General features: G+C 52.0%; 1 protein-coding gene across 2 annotated transcripts in view; it reads right to left on the bottom strand.

The window, feature by feature from the left end:
- Positions 1 to 16,205, bottom strand: part of Grik3 (glutamate ionotropic receptor kainate type subunit 3) — a 212,684-nt gene that overhangs the window by 38,138 nt on the left and 158,341 nt on the right. For both annotated transcript variants that reach the window (XM_021199541.2, XM_021199540.2), the window contains exons 7-9: positions 15,893 to 16,036; positions 11,231 to 11,338; positions 7,918 to 8,031 (exon numbers count right to left, since the gene is read on the bottom strand). In XM_021199541.2, the coding sequence (XP_021055200.1) occupies positions 7,918 to 8,031; positions 11,231 to 11,338; positions 15,893 to 16,036 (366 nt within the window). The remainder of the gene's footprint in view (positions 1 to 7,917; positions 8,032 to 11,230; positions 11,339 to 15,892; positions 16,037 to 16,205) is intronic.

Below are 16,205 nucleotides of genomic sequence, written 5' to 3'. Positions count from 1 at the left end.
GTTGCTAGGCTAAGTGGCTGGGGCGGGGGTAGGCTGTGTAGCTCAGACTGACCTTGAAATCAATTAGCAGTTAAGTATGACCTTGACCTCTTGATCTTCCTGCCTCCACTTCCCAAGTGCTGGGATTATAGGGATGTGCCACCATAACTGGCCTAGGCACGTGCACATACAGACACACACACACACACACACACACACACACACACACACACACACACACACACATGTTCATTGGGTGTATGTGTGTATATAGGTACATGAGCATATGTGTGCAAACTCATGTGGAGGTTACAGGTCAAACTTGGGTGTCACTGTTCAAGTCCCATCCATTTTTTTACTATTTTCATCTTAATAATAATAAAACATGCATTAAATGAAGAGAATATTTTTTCAATACTCCCCCTAGTCAGACATGATGGTTTGTGCCTTCACTCTTAGCACTCTGGAGGCAGAGGCAGGAGGATCTCTGTGAGTTTGAGGCCAGTCTGATTTACACAGAGTCCCAGGTTGGCCAGAGTGACCATAGTGAGACCTTGTCTCAAAAAGGAAAATTGCCTTAAAAAGAGAATTACTTGTGTTTCTGTAATTGGAATTGACCACTTGAAGTTGACTTTGCTTCGGTGGGATGGCGTGGACACCACAGAGCATTCTGGGTCACACACCCTGCTCTGGAGACAGGGTCCCTCACTGGCCTGGGGCCTGCTGAATAAACTAGACGCGCTAACTGTAGAACCGTAGGGATCCACATCTCTGCCTCTCCAGCACTGGGATTTCAAGGCGGAGCCATCACCTCTGGCTTTCTGTGTGGTCCTAGGGATGGAACTCAGGCCCTCCCATAATCCCATCTCCTCAAGCCCTGGAGTCTGGTCTTTCTGACACCATTTCAAATGGCTTGGCCCTTGGACCAACAGCCTAGAAGCAAGTCCAGGGAGAGTCTATGTCCTGAAAGCCAACTTGGTGGCTTGCAATGGCACCTCCGGGAGTGGATCTCAGCACAAGGGGGCAGGGCCCTGCTGCTACTGACTGACATGGGTGCCAGTGGCCCAGAACTGTCAAGAGGTGGGACAGGACTACCTGATTCTCTAGTACAGGTCTTCTGCTGTATCAGTGTCCTAAGCCAGCATGAACCTGACCTTAGGACCTGTTAGAGAATCACTCTTGGGCCCCACGCTAGAGCCACCCAGGCAGGAGCTGCTGGGAACTTTGTGTCCACTCAAGCTGGACGACCATGCAGGCAAAGCTCTTCACCAGGTACAGCGACTTCCCTCCTTGCCCCAGATTAGACAGGTTAACAAACTAGTTAATGGATGGAACACACCCGCCCCTTCCCAATACTACTCCTTTAAGGTCCCCTCAGCACACGTCAGGATCTGACAGTAAGCCATCAGTGGCCTCAGTGGTCACTTCATCTGTAGGTGGCTGTGCTGTCCCAGGCATCAGCGGGTCCTCAAGAAGGCAGTGTGTGGGTCCAGGGCCATCTGTCCTGTGTCAGGCGTCTCTTTCCAGGTGGAAGGCATAGGGTAAGACTTAGCGCTGTCTGACTTTTCAAAAACACACTCCTTCCTGGCTGCGCCACAAATGAAGAACTAGGAGAAGAGGCAGGAAGCCATGGGGGGACCTGAACCGACAGTATCTGGTTGGAGATGCCTGGAGGCAACAAGATCCAGATGCCCCAGAATCCAGTCAGAGTGCTGGTCCTTGATTCTGTGGACTCAGGCACCCATCCCCCACTTGCTCACAACCCCCTGTATTGAAGTCTGGAGTGGATGAGCTGAATTCCCCCCACCCACTCCCCACATTTATTGAATTACTACTGTGTACCACATGCCATTTTTTTTTTTTTTGACTCCTGACCGTCTGTTTCGTTTAAGTCTTATTAGGATGCAGAACAGATGATCTTATCACCATTTAATACATGAAGAAACAGACTCAGAGAGGGTCACTACATTACCCAAGGCCACAGAGCAGTTGAAAACATTTCCAAGGAGCACAGTGTCAGATGTACCCAGCCCAGTAGCATACCCACTCGCCCCTTTCTGTTGTCTTCTGAGGACCTCCTTCCTCAGTCCTGATCCCATTCTCTGCCCTGGCCTGCTGGTCGCCTTCCCCATACCCACCACAGCACCCTGCTCTTGTCTAAATGCCTTTCATTCTAGCTGAGTGCTGTCCACTGACAAAATGCTTGCCCACAATAGCACTAGCACTTACTGAGAGGGGTGTCTCATTCTCTCCCCACTGACAGGACCGTTTTCTTGACATCCATGGGCCTCTGGGATGGGGTGGGAAGCGGAAGGCTTTGGTGACCGTTGTTGGATGTCCTCAGGGGCAGAACCTGCCAGTGTCTCAACCCAAGTCCCTGCTATGACAGGTGGACTCTGCTCTTCTACCCTGGCTCCCCAGTTTCCCAGTGTACGCCCCACCTTATAACCGAGTCTGCTCACGCCTTGGGGACTCCTTCTGGGTTTCTGAGACAGAGAGTGTCTCAACCTCCAAGGGGTTCCTGACCACCCGGGAAGTCTGGGGGCAATGCTTTCAAGGCTAATCGCACCGGGACCTCAGGGCCTCTGGTGCTACCCCGAAGCCAGGCAAGCAGCTCAACATGGGGGAAAGGAAGCACAGGTGGGCCTGGGTCAGGGGCTCAGGCGGAATGAAGGCTGACCCTTTGCCCTTTCCTCAGGTAATATGTCCCCGTGCCCTGGGGATGTCCTGGCGAGAGGGACATAGGTGGGCTGTCAACCCATTTACCCCTTGACTTATGTTCTTATGCAGTGAACAGGCTACAGTACTGTATTTGGTGGTCCTAACCTCACTTAGTGTAGCCATAGAAGTAGTGGGAAGTTATAATCTTTCCCAGGGAAATTGCCAGGTCAGGAAGAGATTCCCTTCTGTAGAATAGAGATTCTAACAGACTGTATCCTTACAAGAGTATAAAGGTATAAGATGCCCCCGCCTAGGGAAAGCTCTTAGTGCCTAGCGAGCAGTGGCTGCCAATATCACCACTACTATTGTTCTTATTACTACTATCCAGGCACATCCCTCCTTCCCACACACTCTCCGTCCAGTGACTTCAGTGACCTTTCCCTCTTTGAGGCCACACCCGACGCCATCAAAGGGTAACAGTCATGGCTGCCAGCGGAAGTGGAGGGAATGGAGTGGGAAGGCCCCTGAGACTTCCCCCTTCTTGACCCCGCCCCTTCCACGGCCTTAGCCTCTAAAATTAGCACTTCATTTGCGAAGCCACCACAGCCCCAGAATCTATACATCTCCATCTAAATACGCTGCCTTTGGAGCAGCTGCAAAATGCCATTAATTTCGGGAAGTGCTTTGCGGATGGCATACATATTTAACAGCTGAAGCCCAGGGCATTAAAATGGTGTTCGCCTTAGTAATGCGTCTCCAGTCCAGCAACATTTCCTAGGGGGTAATTCTCAACTCCGAGACTACTTATTCATGGACTATTTCACAATTTATTACTGGAAATGTCCAGACAGCCAGTTCACCGGCTTCCTCAGCTGCTAATCGATTGCTCAGTGAAGGTGCCCTCAATTTCATAACTTCACGCTCTCCTATTGCTCCAGGAGAAGAGCCGTGGGAACAGGGGTAATATTTCTCCTCAACAAGTCACCGAAAACAGGGGTCCAGAAAAATAACCTTTCCCGACTTTCAGTCACAAGGCTTCATCTGGGTTTGCTACAATCACTTAGCAACAGAGAGGCCAGGCCTAGAGCTAAGCTTCTCCGAGACACAGGGCCAGAAGGTTGAAAGAGGAGGCAGGGAGCGGGCAGCTCCCAGAGGAGACCGATTCAGGGATTAGCCATCTGAAAGCTGGGTCCCCAAGTGCCCTGACTTAGGACACGCCTCATGTGCGTGTGTATACACACAGTTCTGTCTGCCCGACCCTGCTTGGACACACAGACGAAGTTGAGACCTTAGTTGCTGCAGTACATAAGGAGATAGGGTGTTCAGAATCCTATTTCTCCAGTGGGAGGATTCAGAATGGCCCCTGGCCTGGCCTTCCTGGCTCACATTCTGGTCTTGGCTTTCCCTTCTCCAGCATGCCGAGGCGGGGGGGNGGGGTGGGGGGGTGGGGGTGGGGGTCAGCTGGCCTTGCGGTTGAGTCTATGTGGGTCACGGTGTGCACACCGGCTGTACCGGTGTGTATCCGGAGGCCATCCAGAGCCCCTCCTCAGAATGCACATGCACCCACGTGCACCCTAATTGCCAGTCACATTCACTGCCCAAAGCACCTTGAACCTTCAAAAGCAGGGCCCCCGGAGCACACTGCGCCTGCTTGCTCGGTGTGAGCTGAGGTTTGAGTGCATGCATTTTTCATGAGAGCGTGGAAGAGCAGAGCCAGAAGAGAAGCTGGGCCTGCAGGGAGGGTGCTGGGGAATCTCGCTTGTGATCTGAGTTTCCTGAGGGCACAGTCAGACCCGTGTCTATTTGTCCATCCAGGACAATGCACCCAGAGGTTTAGAATAGAGGCTAGGAGATGGGGTTGGGACACTCACATAGGCTGCTGTGGCCTCCTGCCACATGCCAGGATGAAGGGACTCCTCCTTCTCACTAGGGCTTTCCCCTCCAGGTCCTAGTCCCCAGGGGCTGAACACTTTGCTGTTCTGATCCTGTGCCTTGGTACCTGTCTGTCACTCCAAGTGTGGTTGCCTGCCTCCACAATCCCAGGAGAGACAGGCAGGGGTCCTGGCTCCCAGCGGGAGGTGCTGACCCTGCACACAGGCAGTCAAGCAAGGGGCTGAGTTTTCAGCCAGGACAGCTTTGCCAAAGCCAGGCTGAGCTATGACTTGTTTTGCTGTCCCAGGAATAGGTAATAAGGCTGATCCTAGGGCCAGGGGCTGAGCTTGTGGCCAAGGGAGGGAAGGGGAGGGTAGAGGCCAGCCTGGGGGCTTATGTCTCTCTGAGAGGCTAGGGGACTGAGGAGGTCCTGGGTAGATGTGACAAAAGCTGAAACCATACAACGGTGTGTAAACCCTGGGCGGATGGATCAGGGTGTGTGTGTGTGAGGTAGACCCAGGAGAATGCACTGGGCTTGAAAAAAATGTTCAAGTGAGAATTGAAAGTGCATAACACATTGTGCCCCTCATGTCAGGAGTCATCACTCTGCCTGTGCTAAGTTTTGAAGTTCAGGGCTCTGAAGTTCAGAGCCATCCATGGCCATGTATGGTTGGCATGTTGTAGTCAACCTGAACTCACTGGGTCCTGGATACGTAATCAATAGCAATGCATTGCAGTGACTGCACTCACCTGTCAATGAGTTTATGAACAACCACCCTCTCAACTCTAGGAGGTAGGTGTCATTGCTCCTGTCTCTTCCTTGTCAGGTAGGCCCCAGGCACGACACAGGAAAGCCCACACAGTAGGTCAACAGAGAAGCCAGGTGTCAACCCCCAAGGCTGTGCTCTTAGCCATTGCTCATCTGCTGTTCCTACAGGTGCCAAAGAGCTACTGGCCATTTCTACCCAGCTGAGTGGAGGCTAAGGGGTAGCTGGGCAGATGGAGCTGTGTCCAGGCTATGAGCCAGGAGAGGCTTATCGCCCCCACATCCTCCTGGGGTTCTTGGGAGTTAGCCAGTTCTGGGAAAGGAGTGAGCCCAGCAGGTTGGGGACCATGGCTATTATGGTGAAGAAACTGTGAAGATGGACTGACCAGGAGCACGAGCTGCATGATCGATTTGGCTCTTCCAGCAAAGCAAAGCAAAGCAAAACAAACAAAAACCCCTCTGTGCCCCTGCAGAACAATTCATACTCTATTAGGAAGGGAGGGGCTATCCTGGAACTCACTAAGTAGACCAGGCTGGCCTTGAACTTGCAGAGATCCAATTCTGCTTCCTGAGTGCTGGGATTAAAGTCAGCTCCACACTCTTGACACAGGGGCAGCTGCCATTCCCATGAGACGTGAGCTGGTGGCCTTTCAAGGTGACTGTGTTTTGCACCCTGCTACCCTGCTGGGGAGTCCTCAGCTCATCACCGCTCTGTTTGGAGTCCTGCTTTTCGGTTGTGTGTCTCCATGACGCCTGTAACCATCTCTCCTCATCTCCGAGGTCTCCTTTCTCTCACCTCATTTTAATCTTGCCTCCTAAGAGGTGTTTTATTTATATCTCACATTTCATGCAATTCTGAGTTTAATCTTTTACCACCTTTTTATTATTTTATTTTTTTACCCTTTTATATTTTGCTGGTGTCACACTTTCATTCTTTTGCTTTTTGACTTTTTTTTTTTTTTGGCTTGAACATTTTTTTTTTTTACCTTGTCTAGCCAGTGTTGTAAATTATTTAATTTTTCGTCTTCCTTAATATCTTCCCTTTTAATCTCTCTCCCTACCTCATTTTCTCTTCATTAGTCCGCACCTAACCTTTCTGTTTAGTTCTCCTCTTGCTGTCCCTTCATGCTTCCTATTTTTATCCACGTCCACACTCCTTTAATGGCTCATCCGTCTCTCCTAAAATCCCTGGGTGCTTTTTGTTTATTTTTATCATTTATATTTTACATTCGTTTTCCTCCTGTTCCTGTTGAGGCCTTTTTTTGACTTATGCTTTTTGTATTTGTCTCCTTAGTAAGTGGATCCCTAAAGAATGGAAGGGCGTACGATTATTTGGAAGACTTCTTGGGTTCTTGCCCTGACAAAGACAGGATTATACCTCTCTGGCTCTCTCCCTCCGGCTCTGTCAGCAGCCTGTCCACAATACCTATTCAGTTTCTATGGTCCTTAATGGGTCTTCTCCGTGACCATGACCTTGGGGACTAGGGATAAGACACACTGGCTGAAATTCCCTCAACATGTATGGTACTCCAGTGTCCTTGAGATTCCTAGAAGGACTTCGGTATTTCACAGTTTTTTCCCTGTTTCATGGTGCCCCCACCCCACTCCCATACACTTACTACATGCATGGTGAATCACACTAGATGGGAGGACGGTTGAGTACAGCCTAGCTGAACTGCCTCAGTTGGAGAGGCAGGGGAAGCCACCCTCAGCCAAGCACCACAGAAAGCTCCCAAGACTTGGGTCCAGGCCTAGCCCATGGAAGGCTTCCCTAATCTTCATGAGCCAAGATTGCTTTTGTGAAGAGGAACAAGTCCAGGCATCCGGGTATGGGTGTTATAAATTTAGTTGCTATACTCTAAAAGGTCTACTTGTACCCATTTGGTCCCCAAAGGACTCAGCTTCTGCTTGGCTCTTGACTCCTAGAAGGTAGTCACACAGGAAGAATGGGTACAGCAGAGGTTAGTAAGGGACTGCAGTGGCTGCAAGCTGCAAGGTGCAGGGAGCCTGGGCGAGTCCACAAGTCACTTCCTGATTGAATCAGAAGAATGGTTCAAGAGGAGAACAGGGGAGGCAGGCGGAAGTTAGCCCCATCTAGGCATCATGGAGAGGTGAGACCCACTGAGTCATTACAGAGAGAGGATGGGATGTGGGATGTTCAGGGGGAGAGGTCACAGTCCCCGGCTCTTGAGATTTATAACCCCTGCACAGTGTGACATGTGTCCAGGCTCTTGGGGCTCTCTGGTGTGGCCAGAGCTCCTGCCACAGCCAGGGGGACTCACGGTACCTGCTCAAGGGAAGAAAGAGCCTTGGCCCTAGGACTTCAGGTGGGAGAACGCACCCCTACTTGTGATGAGCAGTTGAGTTTCTTTTTTGGTCCTACTAAGAAAGCAGGTGGCACACAGTGGGTAAAAGAGCAAACATGGGCTTCTCTTGGGGAACAGGGAGAGGTCCTGGGTTCTGACCTCCCTCTGAGAGCTTTCTGAGTCTCCCTAGAAGCATCTACTTTCTTGTGATCCACTTTGCTACTGTGTCCTGGTCTCCTGAGAGCCTCCTAAGGGGTACCTGGGATGTGATGGGGGGAAATGGAGTGGTCTCTCGGGACAGATGGCCCTTCCAGCAGGGCCTGAGGCTCTTACCAGCACAGTGGTGACGATGAGTGACCTATTGGTCAGAGAGTCAGTGACATTAGGACCTCGGCCTTTGGCAACCTCAGTGATATTGAGACCGTCAGCTGGACTCCACACTCCAACCTGGATGGACAGACAGACAAAAACCGGTGCTGAGTTCTTCCTTTCTCCTCATCAACTAGGCCATCTGTTCCCAACGGCCACAGCCACTGCCATTGTTGTGTCGACTGTGTGTTTTGAGAAGACTCTGAGGTGTGAGTTTTTTTTCTTTTCCTATTGCTGACAATGTCTCGGCCTAAGGAGAAAGGCAGAGGAGCCGCAGGGAGCTGGAGAAGCAGAGCAGAGGCCCAGCATAGACGGCAGGGCCAAGGTCGCCTCCTGAACAAGACACTGGGCACCCTGCTGCTTACTCAATGGGTCTCTTCCAGGCCAGACACCCACAAAGCCTGGACCACCCCAGGATGGAGGTGATGCTCCCACTGGCATGAGGGAGAGATGCCCCTACATGTGTGTACTAAGCAAAGGAGAGGGGCTGTGGGTGAACAGGCAGCAGGCTGGCCTCCACAGGAAGCTGCTGTGGGTGACAACACAGGACTAGTGAATTGCAGGCTGTAGGGGTTTTGCTACCCTGTCACCATGGAAACTCCTCACAGCATCCTTATCGATATCAGCCCAAGGTTAAAGGATGGAGAGGTAGGGTTTAAAAGTCATCCCAAGATTGATAAGATGGCTCAGCGGGTAAAGGCACGTGCTGCCGAGCCTGATGACCCGGGTTCAATCCCTGGGACCCACATGGGTGAAGGACAGAACTGACTCCTGAAAGTTGTCCTCTGGTGTCCACAGGTGCACAGTGGCTCAACTCCATACACGCACGCACGATGAACAAATAAACGCAATACATTTTTTAAATACATCATTCTAAAGCCCCAGGCCTCTTGCAGGTGCATTCTGAGCAAACTTCCCAGCTGGGCCTCATCTTGGCTCCTCTCTCTCAAGGAAGGCATCAGCACGCCCACTCTGTCCTTGGCCCAGTTGGGGGTACTCAGAAAACCTAATCAATTAAACAGAGAGGCCAAGTGCAAACAACCCACTCAGAGAGCTGTGCCCCACCGATAGCAGGGAGATAAGTAATTATGCTTGAGTAATTCTGCCTTAATCCTCCCAACGCCACCGGCTGGAGCTAGCTGGATCAACTCTGACCCAGCTTAGCAAACAGAAGGAGGCAACGGGAGGCTGTGGCTGCATGCTTTCTGCCTGTGTGGACCACCGGGACCACAAGGAAGGAGGCAGGCAGATGGGACTGAAGAGGTTCTTTTCTAAAGTGGACCAAGTTCAGTGCAGAGATGCTGAGCAAGAGGGCGAGTTGCAGGAGACACTCAGCAAGCAGAGGTGGGTGAAGAGCAAGGAGCCTTAGCCCAGCAAGCTCTCCTAAGCCCTGAGTGGAGATCCTGGGAGATTCCAGGCATAGTGCAGGTTAAAGAAACGGGAAAGAAGAGGTTCTCTGCTCACAGGCCCAGGTGGCTATGACTGGGAACCTCTAATGGGCACCAGGCAAGTCAACCTCCATCCAGGGATAATAGAGTTTTCCTTGAGTATTAGCTACGGTCAATTTGTACCAGCTGCCTGGAGGGCTGTTGGGAGATGGATGCTGCAGGGTGGGCTCAGATGGAAAGAGTGCTCCAATGATCAATTACTGATGCCTGCCACGGGCACAGGAGCGGAAAGCGGTGGCGTGTGTGCCATCTATCTACTATCCCTAGAATTTGATGCTGTACCTAGAGATGAGTGGCTGAGAGAGGAAAGCTACCCGCGAGCATGTCAGTCATGGTATTGCCGGAGAGAGGCAGGGGCGAAGGAGGGGGCAGGGGGGCACTGCTCTCTAGCACTGGTGAGCTTAAACAAAGTGAGGAGCCCACGGAGTACGCCCAGGGCTAGAACAGTGAGTGAGCCTCAGTGATGCTAGGAAGGTCCCTGCCCTTGGGAATTCATGCCATACATGGCATGAGGTAGCCGTGGATGAATCCTGTGGGTTCCTGGTCACCTCTTCCCTATATAGTGGCTGGGAGGACTCAGGAGAGAATGGGGGAGTCACACCCACAAGTACACAGAGGTCCACGCCTGGGGGAGGATCTCGGGTGTCACCTTCACAGCTAGGGCACCAGGGTGGGATGATACTCAGAAGTTTAGGAGGGCAGGAGCATGAGTCAGCTGTGGAGTATTTCAGGAAGCTGAAGAGACTGGGTTGGGTGGGGAGGCCAGCTGAAGAGTTTCTCAGAGTCCAAAAGGCCCCTAATAAGGGCTGCAGCACGCACCGGCTTGGAATCGGGAAGCCATGTGCAGGGTAGAGCCAGGCTTGGGGAAGCTCCATCTTGCATGTACGTTCAGGAAGGATGAAGGCTCAGGATGGATGAGAGTGGAAGGTAAGGTAGAGGAGGGTGTTACAGTGACCCTCTGTAGAGGCTGACCCACACATGCAAGAAGCGAGGATGGGAGTCTGCCCTGAGGCCAAGTGACAACAGAGGGTCCTCCCAGCCTCCCCGTATCCTATAAATGGCACATCTCAGGGTTGGAGGGGAACTCGGTGGCTCTCAGGAATCAGCCGCAGTGGGATGGGTGTGGCTGAGTTGCTGGCTCCTCCAGATGCTGAAAACTGGGGCCTCAGATTACATCCCCTTCTTGGCCCAGCAGCCTGACTTTTGTAGCACATGCTGAGAGTTCCTGGAGCCTGTCAAAGGCCTCATTACAACATTTCTATGTTGGCCAGAGGAGAGGCTCCAAGTCCAGCTAGATTTGCTTCCTTTAACCAAATATTGGAATCAGTGGTCTGAGAAGCTGAAATTTGGGGGAGCCCAAACCCCAAAGACCTCAACATCTCTTTGAGGTAAGGATTTTCTTAATCTCCCAGACAAGCAATCTCTCCATATTTGCTTAAATTCCTCACAGGGACCATGAACTTGCTACCTACCCCAAGTAGGCATTCTGTGGAGGTTAGAAAGTTTAACCTAAGTACATATATGTCCTTATCTCTGACCCTTTCAGGGTCTTAGAGACAGCCAGTGTGTGCCACAAGGCTTTAACTGTGTTTCTCTGACAGGCCTAGCTCGCTGAGTGAGGTCATAGGTGACTGCTGTAGCTAAGCCACTGAGGTTGGCACCCTCAAGTATAACAGGACACTACAGTTTCCTCTGGCCCATGGTTCTGCAGATGCTATACTGGGTCAGTTGACTCTCAAGGTAGTGTCTGCAGTGGATCTTGCCCCTCAGCCCGTGGGCTTGTGGAAGGCACTTGCAACATCCCTGGCCCTCTGCTGGAGCCCACGCACCTTCTCCAGGCCATCTTCCTTCAGGCTGATGATGTCCAGATCAAAATCAGTCCGCAAGCCACTGGTTTTGTTGAACACAATCCGTCCAGTTAATCCTTCCCATTGAGCCTGCGGAGGGGAGAGGGCAGAGCGGCAATTCCTCGGGCTCATAAATCATCATTCGGTACAACTGTACAATGCTTCATTTTAATTACTCCTTGCACTGATACTGTTCCCCCAAGACCATGATTAATTAATAATCACCTCCATCATTGCTCGGGCTGTGGTGCGAGCCAGCGATTTCCATAAATTCTATTACGCTCTTTAGCCAGCCCTACATCTGCACCTTCTCGTGTACAACATCGATCTCGGATGTGCTCAAACGAGCCCCCCCTACCCCGCCTCGAAGCCCTGGGAAGGGGGAGCCCATGTTCCCCGGAGGGGGCCAGCGAGGCAGGTGAACAGAGCTGGAGCTCAGGAGACTCACTACAGGCTCTGGTTACAAAGCCACATCCTTGAAATAGGAACCCCAGAGACAAAGTCCTTCAACCTGCTGCCTCAGCGCCACGCCAAGGTTGAGAAATCTGGGGTCAGCTCCAATATCTCTGTGACCTTGACTACTCTCTGCCTCAGTTTCCTCCGCTAGAAAATGGGACGAATCATGGTATCTGTCTTTCCAAAAGGCTGTGAGAGCGAAACAAGCCAGGAAACCCAGAGAGAAGGAAGGCCTGGTCTGATTCAGGCCCTGGGTAAATAACAGCTTCTGTTACTTTGTTGTTATTAACAAAGGAGGCAGGTTTAACTTGGAGCAGACTTCTTCCAGCCCAGGGTGGGACAGCCTGCATAAGGCCTGTGAGTGTGAACAGGGGATTAGCCCATGACCATTCCTACCTGCTCATGGGAAGAATGGCTGCCTTCAGGTTTGCCAGTGTTGGATATTGTTCTAGACTGTCTCTTTCCTGGGGGTGGGGAATGTCCCTCAAATTCATTCTCTGTGCACACAAGTGAGTGTATGTGTGTGTGTGGTGTTATCTTTTTCTGTGTGTTTGTACATGTGTGCCTATAGAAATGTGTGCATGTGTATACAGATGTGTATGGAGGTGTCAATGCTGAATGTCTTTCCCAGTCATTCTCCACCTTATTTAAAGTAATAAAATTATTATTATTATTATCATTATTATTATTATTGTACATTGCATACACATGTGTGGGTGCCCATGGCCGTTTGGAGGGTGAAGGTGTTGTCCTTTATCACTCTCTACCTTATTCTCTTGAGACAGGCTCTCTCTGAACCTGCAGCTTACCCTTTTGTCTACTGTAGCTGGTCAACACGCTCCTGGAATCCACCTGTCTCTTCTCCTCAATGACAGGCGCGCTGGGGATTTGAACTTGGGTCCCCAGGACTGCACAGCAAGAGCTCTTACCCGCAGAGCCATCTCCCCAGGCTTATATTTTTGAGGGTATCTGTCACTGAATCTGGAGCTCACTGACTAGGAGAGGGCTGGTAGGCCAGGGAATGCTACGGATTCATCTGTCCATCTTCCTAGTTCTGGCATTACAGGTGAGTGCTGTGCCCAGCTTTATATGTGGGTGCCGGGGACTCGAACTTTGACTCAAATACTTGTATATCAAGCACTATACTGCTGGAGTCACCTCCCTAGACAGAGAGATGATTCCGTAAGAATGTTTGTATCGCTTAGCTTTTCCAGTGGCCTCGAGAGCTGGCCAGGTGAGGGAACCATGGGAACAGGCCTGGAGGGGGATAGTATTGGGAGCCCCAAAACTTGCACTATACAACAGGCAGAGGCAAGCTAGACCTCTGGTCCCTGGGCTTTACCCCTTGATTTAAACCCCTTCCCTCTTCTTTCTCCTTGGGGCTAATGCTGAAGATGGGTATTTTGCGGTGTCTGTAAAAAGACACTGTGTCTGGGAAAAGAAGACCCGTCATTCATTCTGAGGTCCTGGGGTGCATAGAGGGGATTGGGAAATATGGAGACAGCCAGTGGTGGCAGGGAGCGGGGATGTTGTTCTCAGCCAGGCTTGTGAGTGGGAACAGCTCGGAGTGAGGTATCCAGAGAAGGGGGGTGGGAAGCAGGAGGTCTGGGTGTGGGTATCCTGCTGGCTGAGAACAGGTTTGGATATTCCCTGCATTCTGAGCAGGGCTCCTGGCCTCTCCCAGGAATACACAACAGCACCAATCACACTTTCAAGTTCCCAGGCCCCGGAAACTTATCTTTGAAATCTATACTAAAGGCTGAGAGGGTCTCCCTGTTCTTGGGCAGCTTGGAGTCCCTGTGGACTTTTCCAGATAATGGGAGATGGTAGCTAGGTTAGAGGCAGGAGGATTGTGAATTCCAGGCCAGCCTGGCTACTTCCCGAGACTCTGCCACAAGCTCTCCTCAGCCCCTGCTAAAAAGGCGGCTGCAGAACAAAAGGTACCTGATTCAGTTAACAACCCCACTAGTTCTACAAGCCCTGAAAGAGGTGGGTGAAGTGCCCAGTACCATGCCCGTGTGCATGGTCATGACTGAGTATTATGGGTTATCACTTTTCCTTTGTGGGTTCTGGAACCCAATAGGCTCCTGCAAATAGAACTGGTCCTCAACTGGGATGGAGGAGCAGACCTTTGGGCAAGGCCAGGCTCCCGGAGGAAGTTTATAGGAGAGAGTTACAATTACTACCCTTAGGGAGCCCCTCCAACTTCCTTTGTGACCCTACGAAGTTGGGGGGGTCATCATTGTGCCCATTTCCCAGATGTGAATACTGAGGTTCAAAGATAGACTGAGACACTGAGGAAATAGTCCGGTTAGTAACATGCCTGATACAGAAGCAAGAGGTTCTGAGTCAGATCCCTGGTGCTCACATAGTAATGTCAGAAGTGGTTCTGGATGTCAGTAACCCTAGCACTGGGTGTGCGTGGGGTGGAGACAGTGGATCTCCAGGGCTCACTGGTCAGCTAGCCCACCTAGTCTGTGAATGCCAGGATCCGTGAGAGGCTCAGGTTCAAACAAGTCAAGGTAGATGTTCAAGTAGAAGATACCTGATATATGTGTTTGGTCTCCACATGAATGTGCGAACACACACACACACACACACACACACACACACACACACACACACACACGGAGCTGGGGAGGCTGGTGGGCACCAGGGGGACAGAGATTAAAAGCCACATCAGAGAAGGTGACCGGCTCTGCTTGTGACTTCACAGGGAGGCCCAGCTCCCCTCAGGCTGTGGCTTCCCCATCCCTGGCTTCCATCTCCTCCCGAGCCCACACCCCTCAGGCTATCCATGGCCCTCAGGGAAATCTCAGCAGGTGTCTTCAGCTGCCTTGCTCCTGCTGAGGCCTTCCCCCCTGTCAGCTCCCGAAGAATTAAATGCCAGCAGGTGCGGCCTGTCTGTGGGCGGATGGGCAGGGGCAGGGCAGGGAGCCACGGGCAGCTCCTCCCCCGTGACATTTCCCAGCCCACCCGCCCCCTTCTAGCAGCGGCTCAGGACTCGCTAAATGAAAGATGCTTCACACGCTCTGAACTCCGGCCTGGTATTTTCCAGCTCCTCTCGGAAATGCCAAGTCTTTAAAATGATTTACTGTCACGCAGGCAGACAGAGAGATGGGCAACTTGGAAACGGACAAAGGCAGACCGGACTCTGCAGGGTACCTGGGTTCTGAAAGTGTCCAGTTATGGAAAGAACGGGAACCCTTTGTGGCGACTCTTGCCTGACCCCCAGGCACTAAGGAGAAAAGAAGGCTATTCTGGAGGAGATGGGCGTGTCCGCCCCAGCCTGGGTAGGAGAGGCCCCAGGAGGGGGAACGGGACTTCTCTACTAGACTGGGCAGTGGGTAATCTGCTTTCCTTTGGGCACTCATAGCTGAGCCTCATGCTTTCCATGGGGCAAGGGGTGAAGAGGTGAGGCCCCTGAAGCAGTGTGGGCTGCGGGCCCTCTGATTAGGACCCAAAAGGAAGTTAGAGTGACAGATGATGGTGACTGAAAGATCAGGGCTGTCATATTTGCTGTGCTGGGGGCTGGGAGTTGGGGGAGGTTCAAAACTCTGAGACCAACCCTCGGCCAATGGCTGCCAGTAAATGGAAGGCCTCCAAAGCAGCGCGCGCGCGTGCGTGTGTGTGTGTGCACACACACACACACACAGAGACAGAAATACAGAGGGGGGATTCTGAATCTTCATAGAGGGCATTACCTGAGCCCCTTGGAGTTGATCATGATCACCTACTGTAGCCCAGGATATCCCTACCTAGACCTCATCCGTCCTAGCCTTGTTTTCTTGCTAGTTACTGAGACTAGATGCTGCTCAGGGCCTAGGTTTTACTGTCTTCCCAACAGTTCTGAGCTGAGGAAGAGACAGTTGGTCATCACACTCCTAGCTACTTAGCCAGCGGTGATGCACTGGCACATGAGGTCCCGAGTATGTTTGTGGATGGGAGCCAGACTAACAGCAGCGAGGGCAGTGACAGGGAGAGAGGGTACTTCCATCACTTGGGCTTCTCAGTCCCCTTGGAGGCCGGGGAAAATGAGCCACAGAGATGTGAGGTGACCTGCCCCAGTCTGTATGCAGCAGAAACCGCTTCTGTCTGAGCCCCAAACCTGAGCGCTCCCGCCCTCTGCCTACGTCTGAGCACTGGAGGCGGCAGGGAGCAGCATCCTTTGAGGGGTGTAAGACTCACCTCCTTGATGAAGTTCATGAAGCGGCCACCAAAGCGCCAGGCCTTGTGCCGATGGCACTGCAGGGAGTTCACGGTCATCTGCGGCGCTCGCTGGTAGCACACGGACACAATGTGGACCGCGTCATAGAGCAGGGCTGCATCCGTCTGCAGAGGGCACAGGCCTGTCTGAGGGCTGCCAATGCTTCTCGGCTCCTCTCCCACTACAAGCTCCTGAGGCCCTGGGGGCAGAACAGGCCCTCAGGCCCAGAGAGAGCCCCTATCCTTTCACCTAAAGACAGGCCAGCCTCAGTGGCCCTGTTAGTCTATGGATATT

The sequence above is a fragment of the Mus pahari genome, chromosome 6, assembly GCF_900095145.1.
Source record: "Mus pahari chromosome 6, PAHARI_EIJ_v1.1, whole genome shotgun sequence".
NCBI lineage: Eukaryota > Metazoa > Chordata > Mammalia > Rodentia > Muridae > Mus > Mus pahari.
This window is presented reverse-complemented; position numbering and strand designations above follow the sequence as displayed.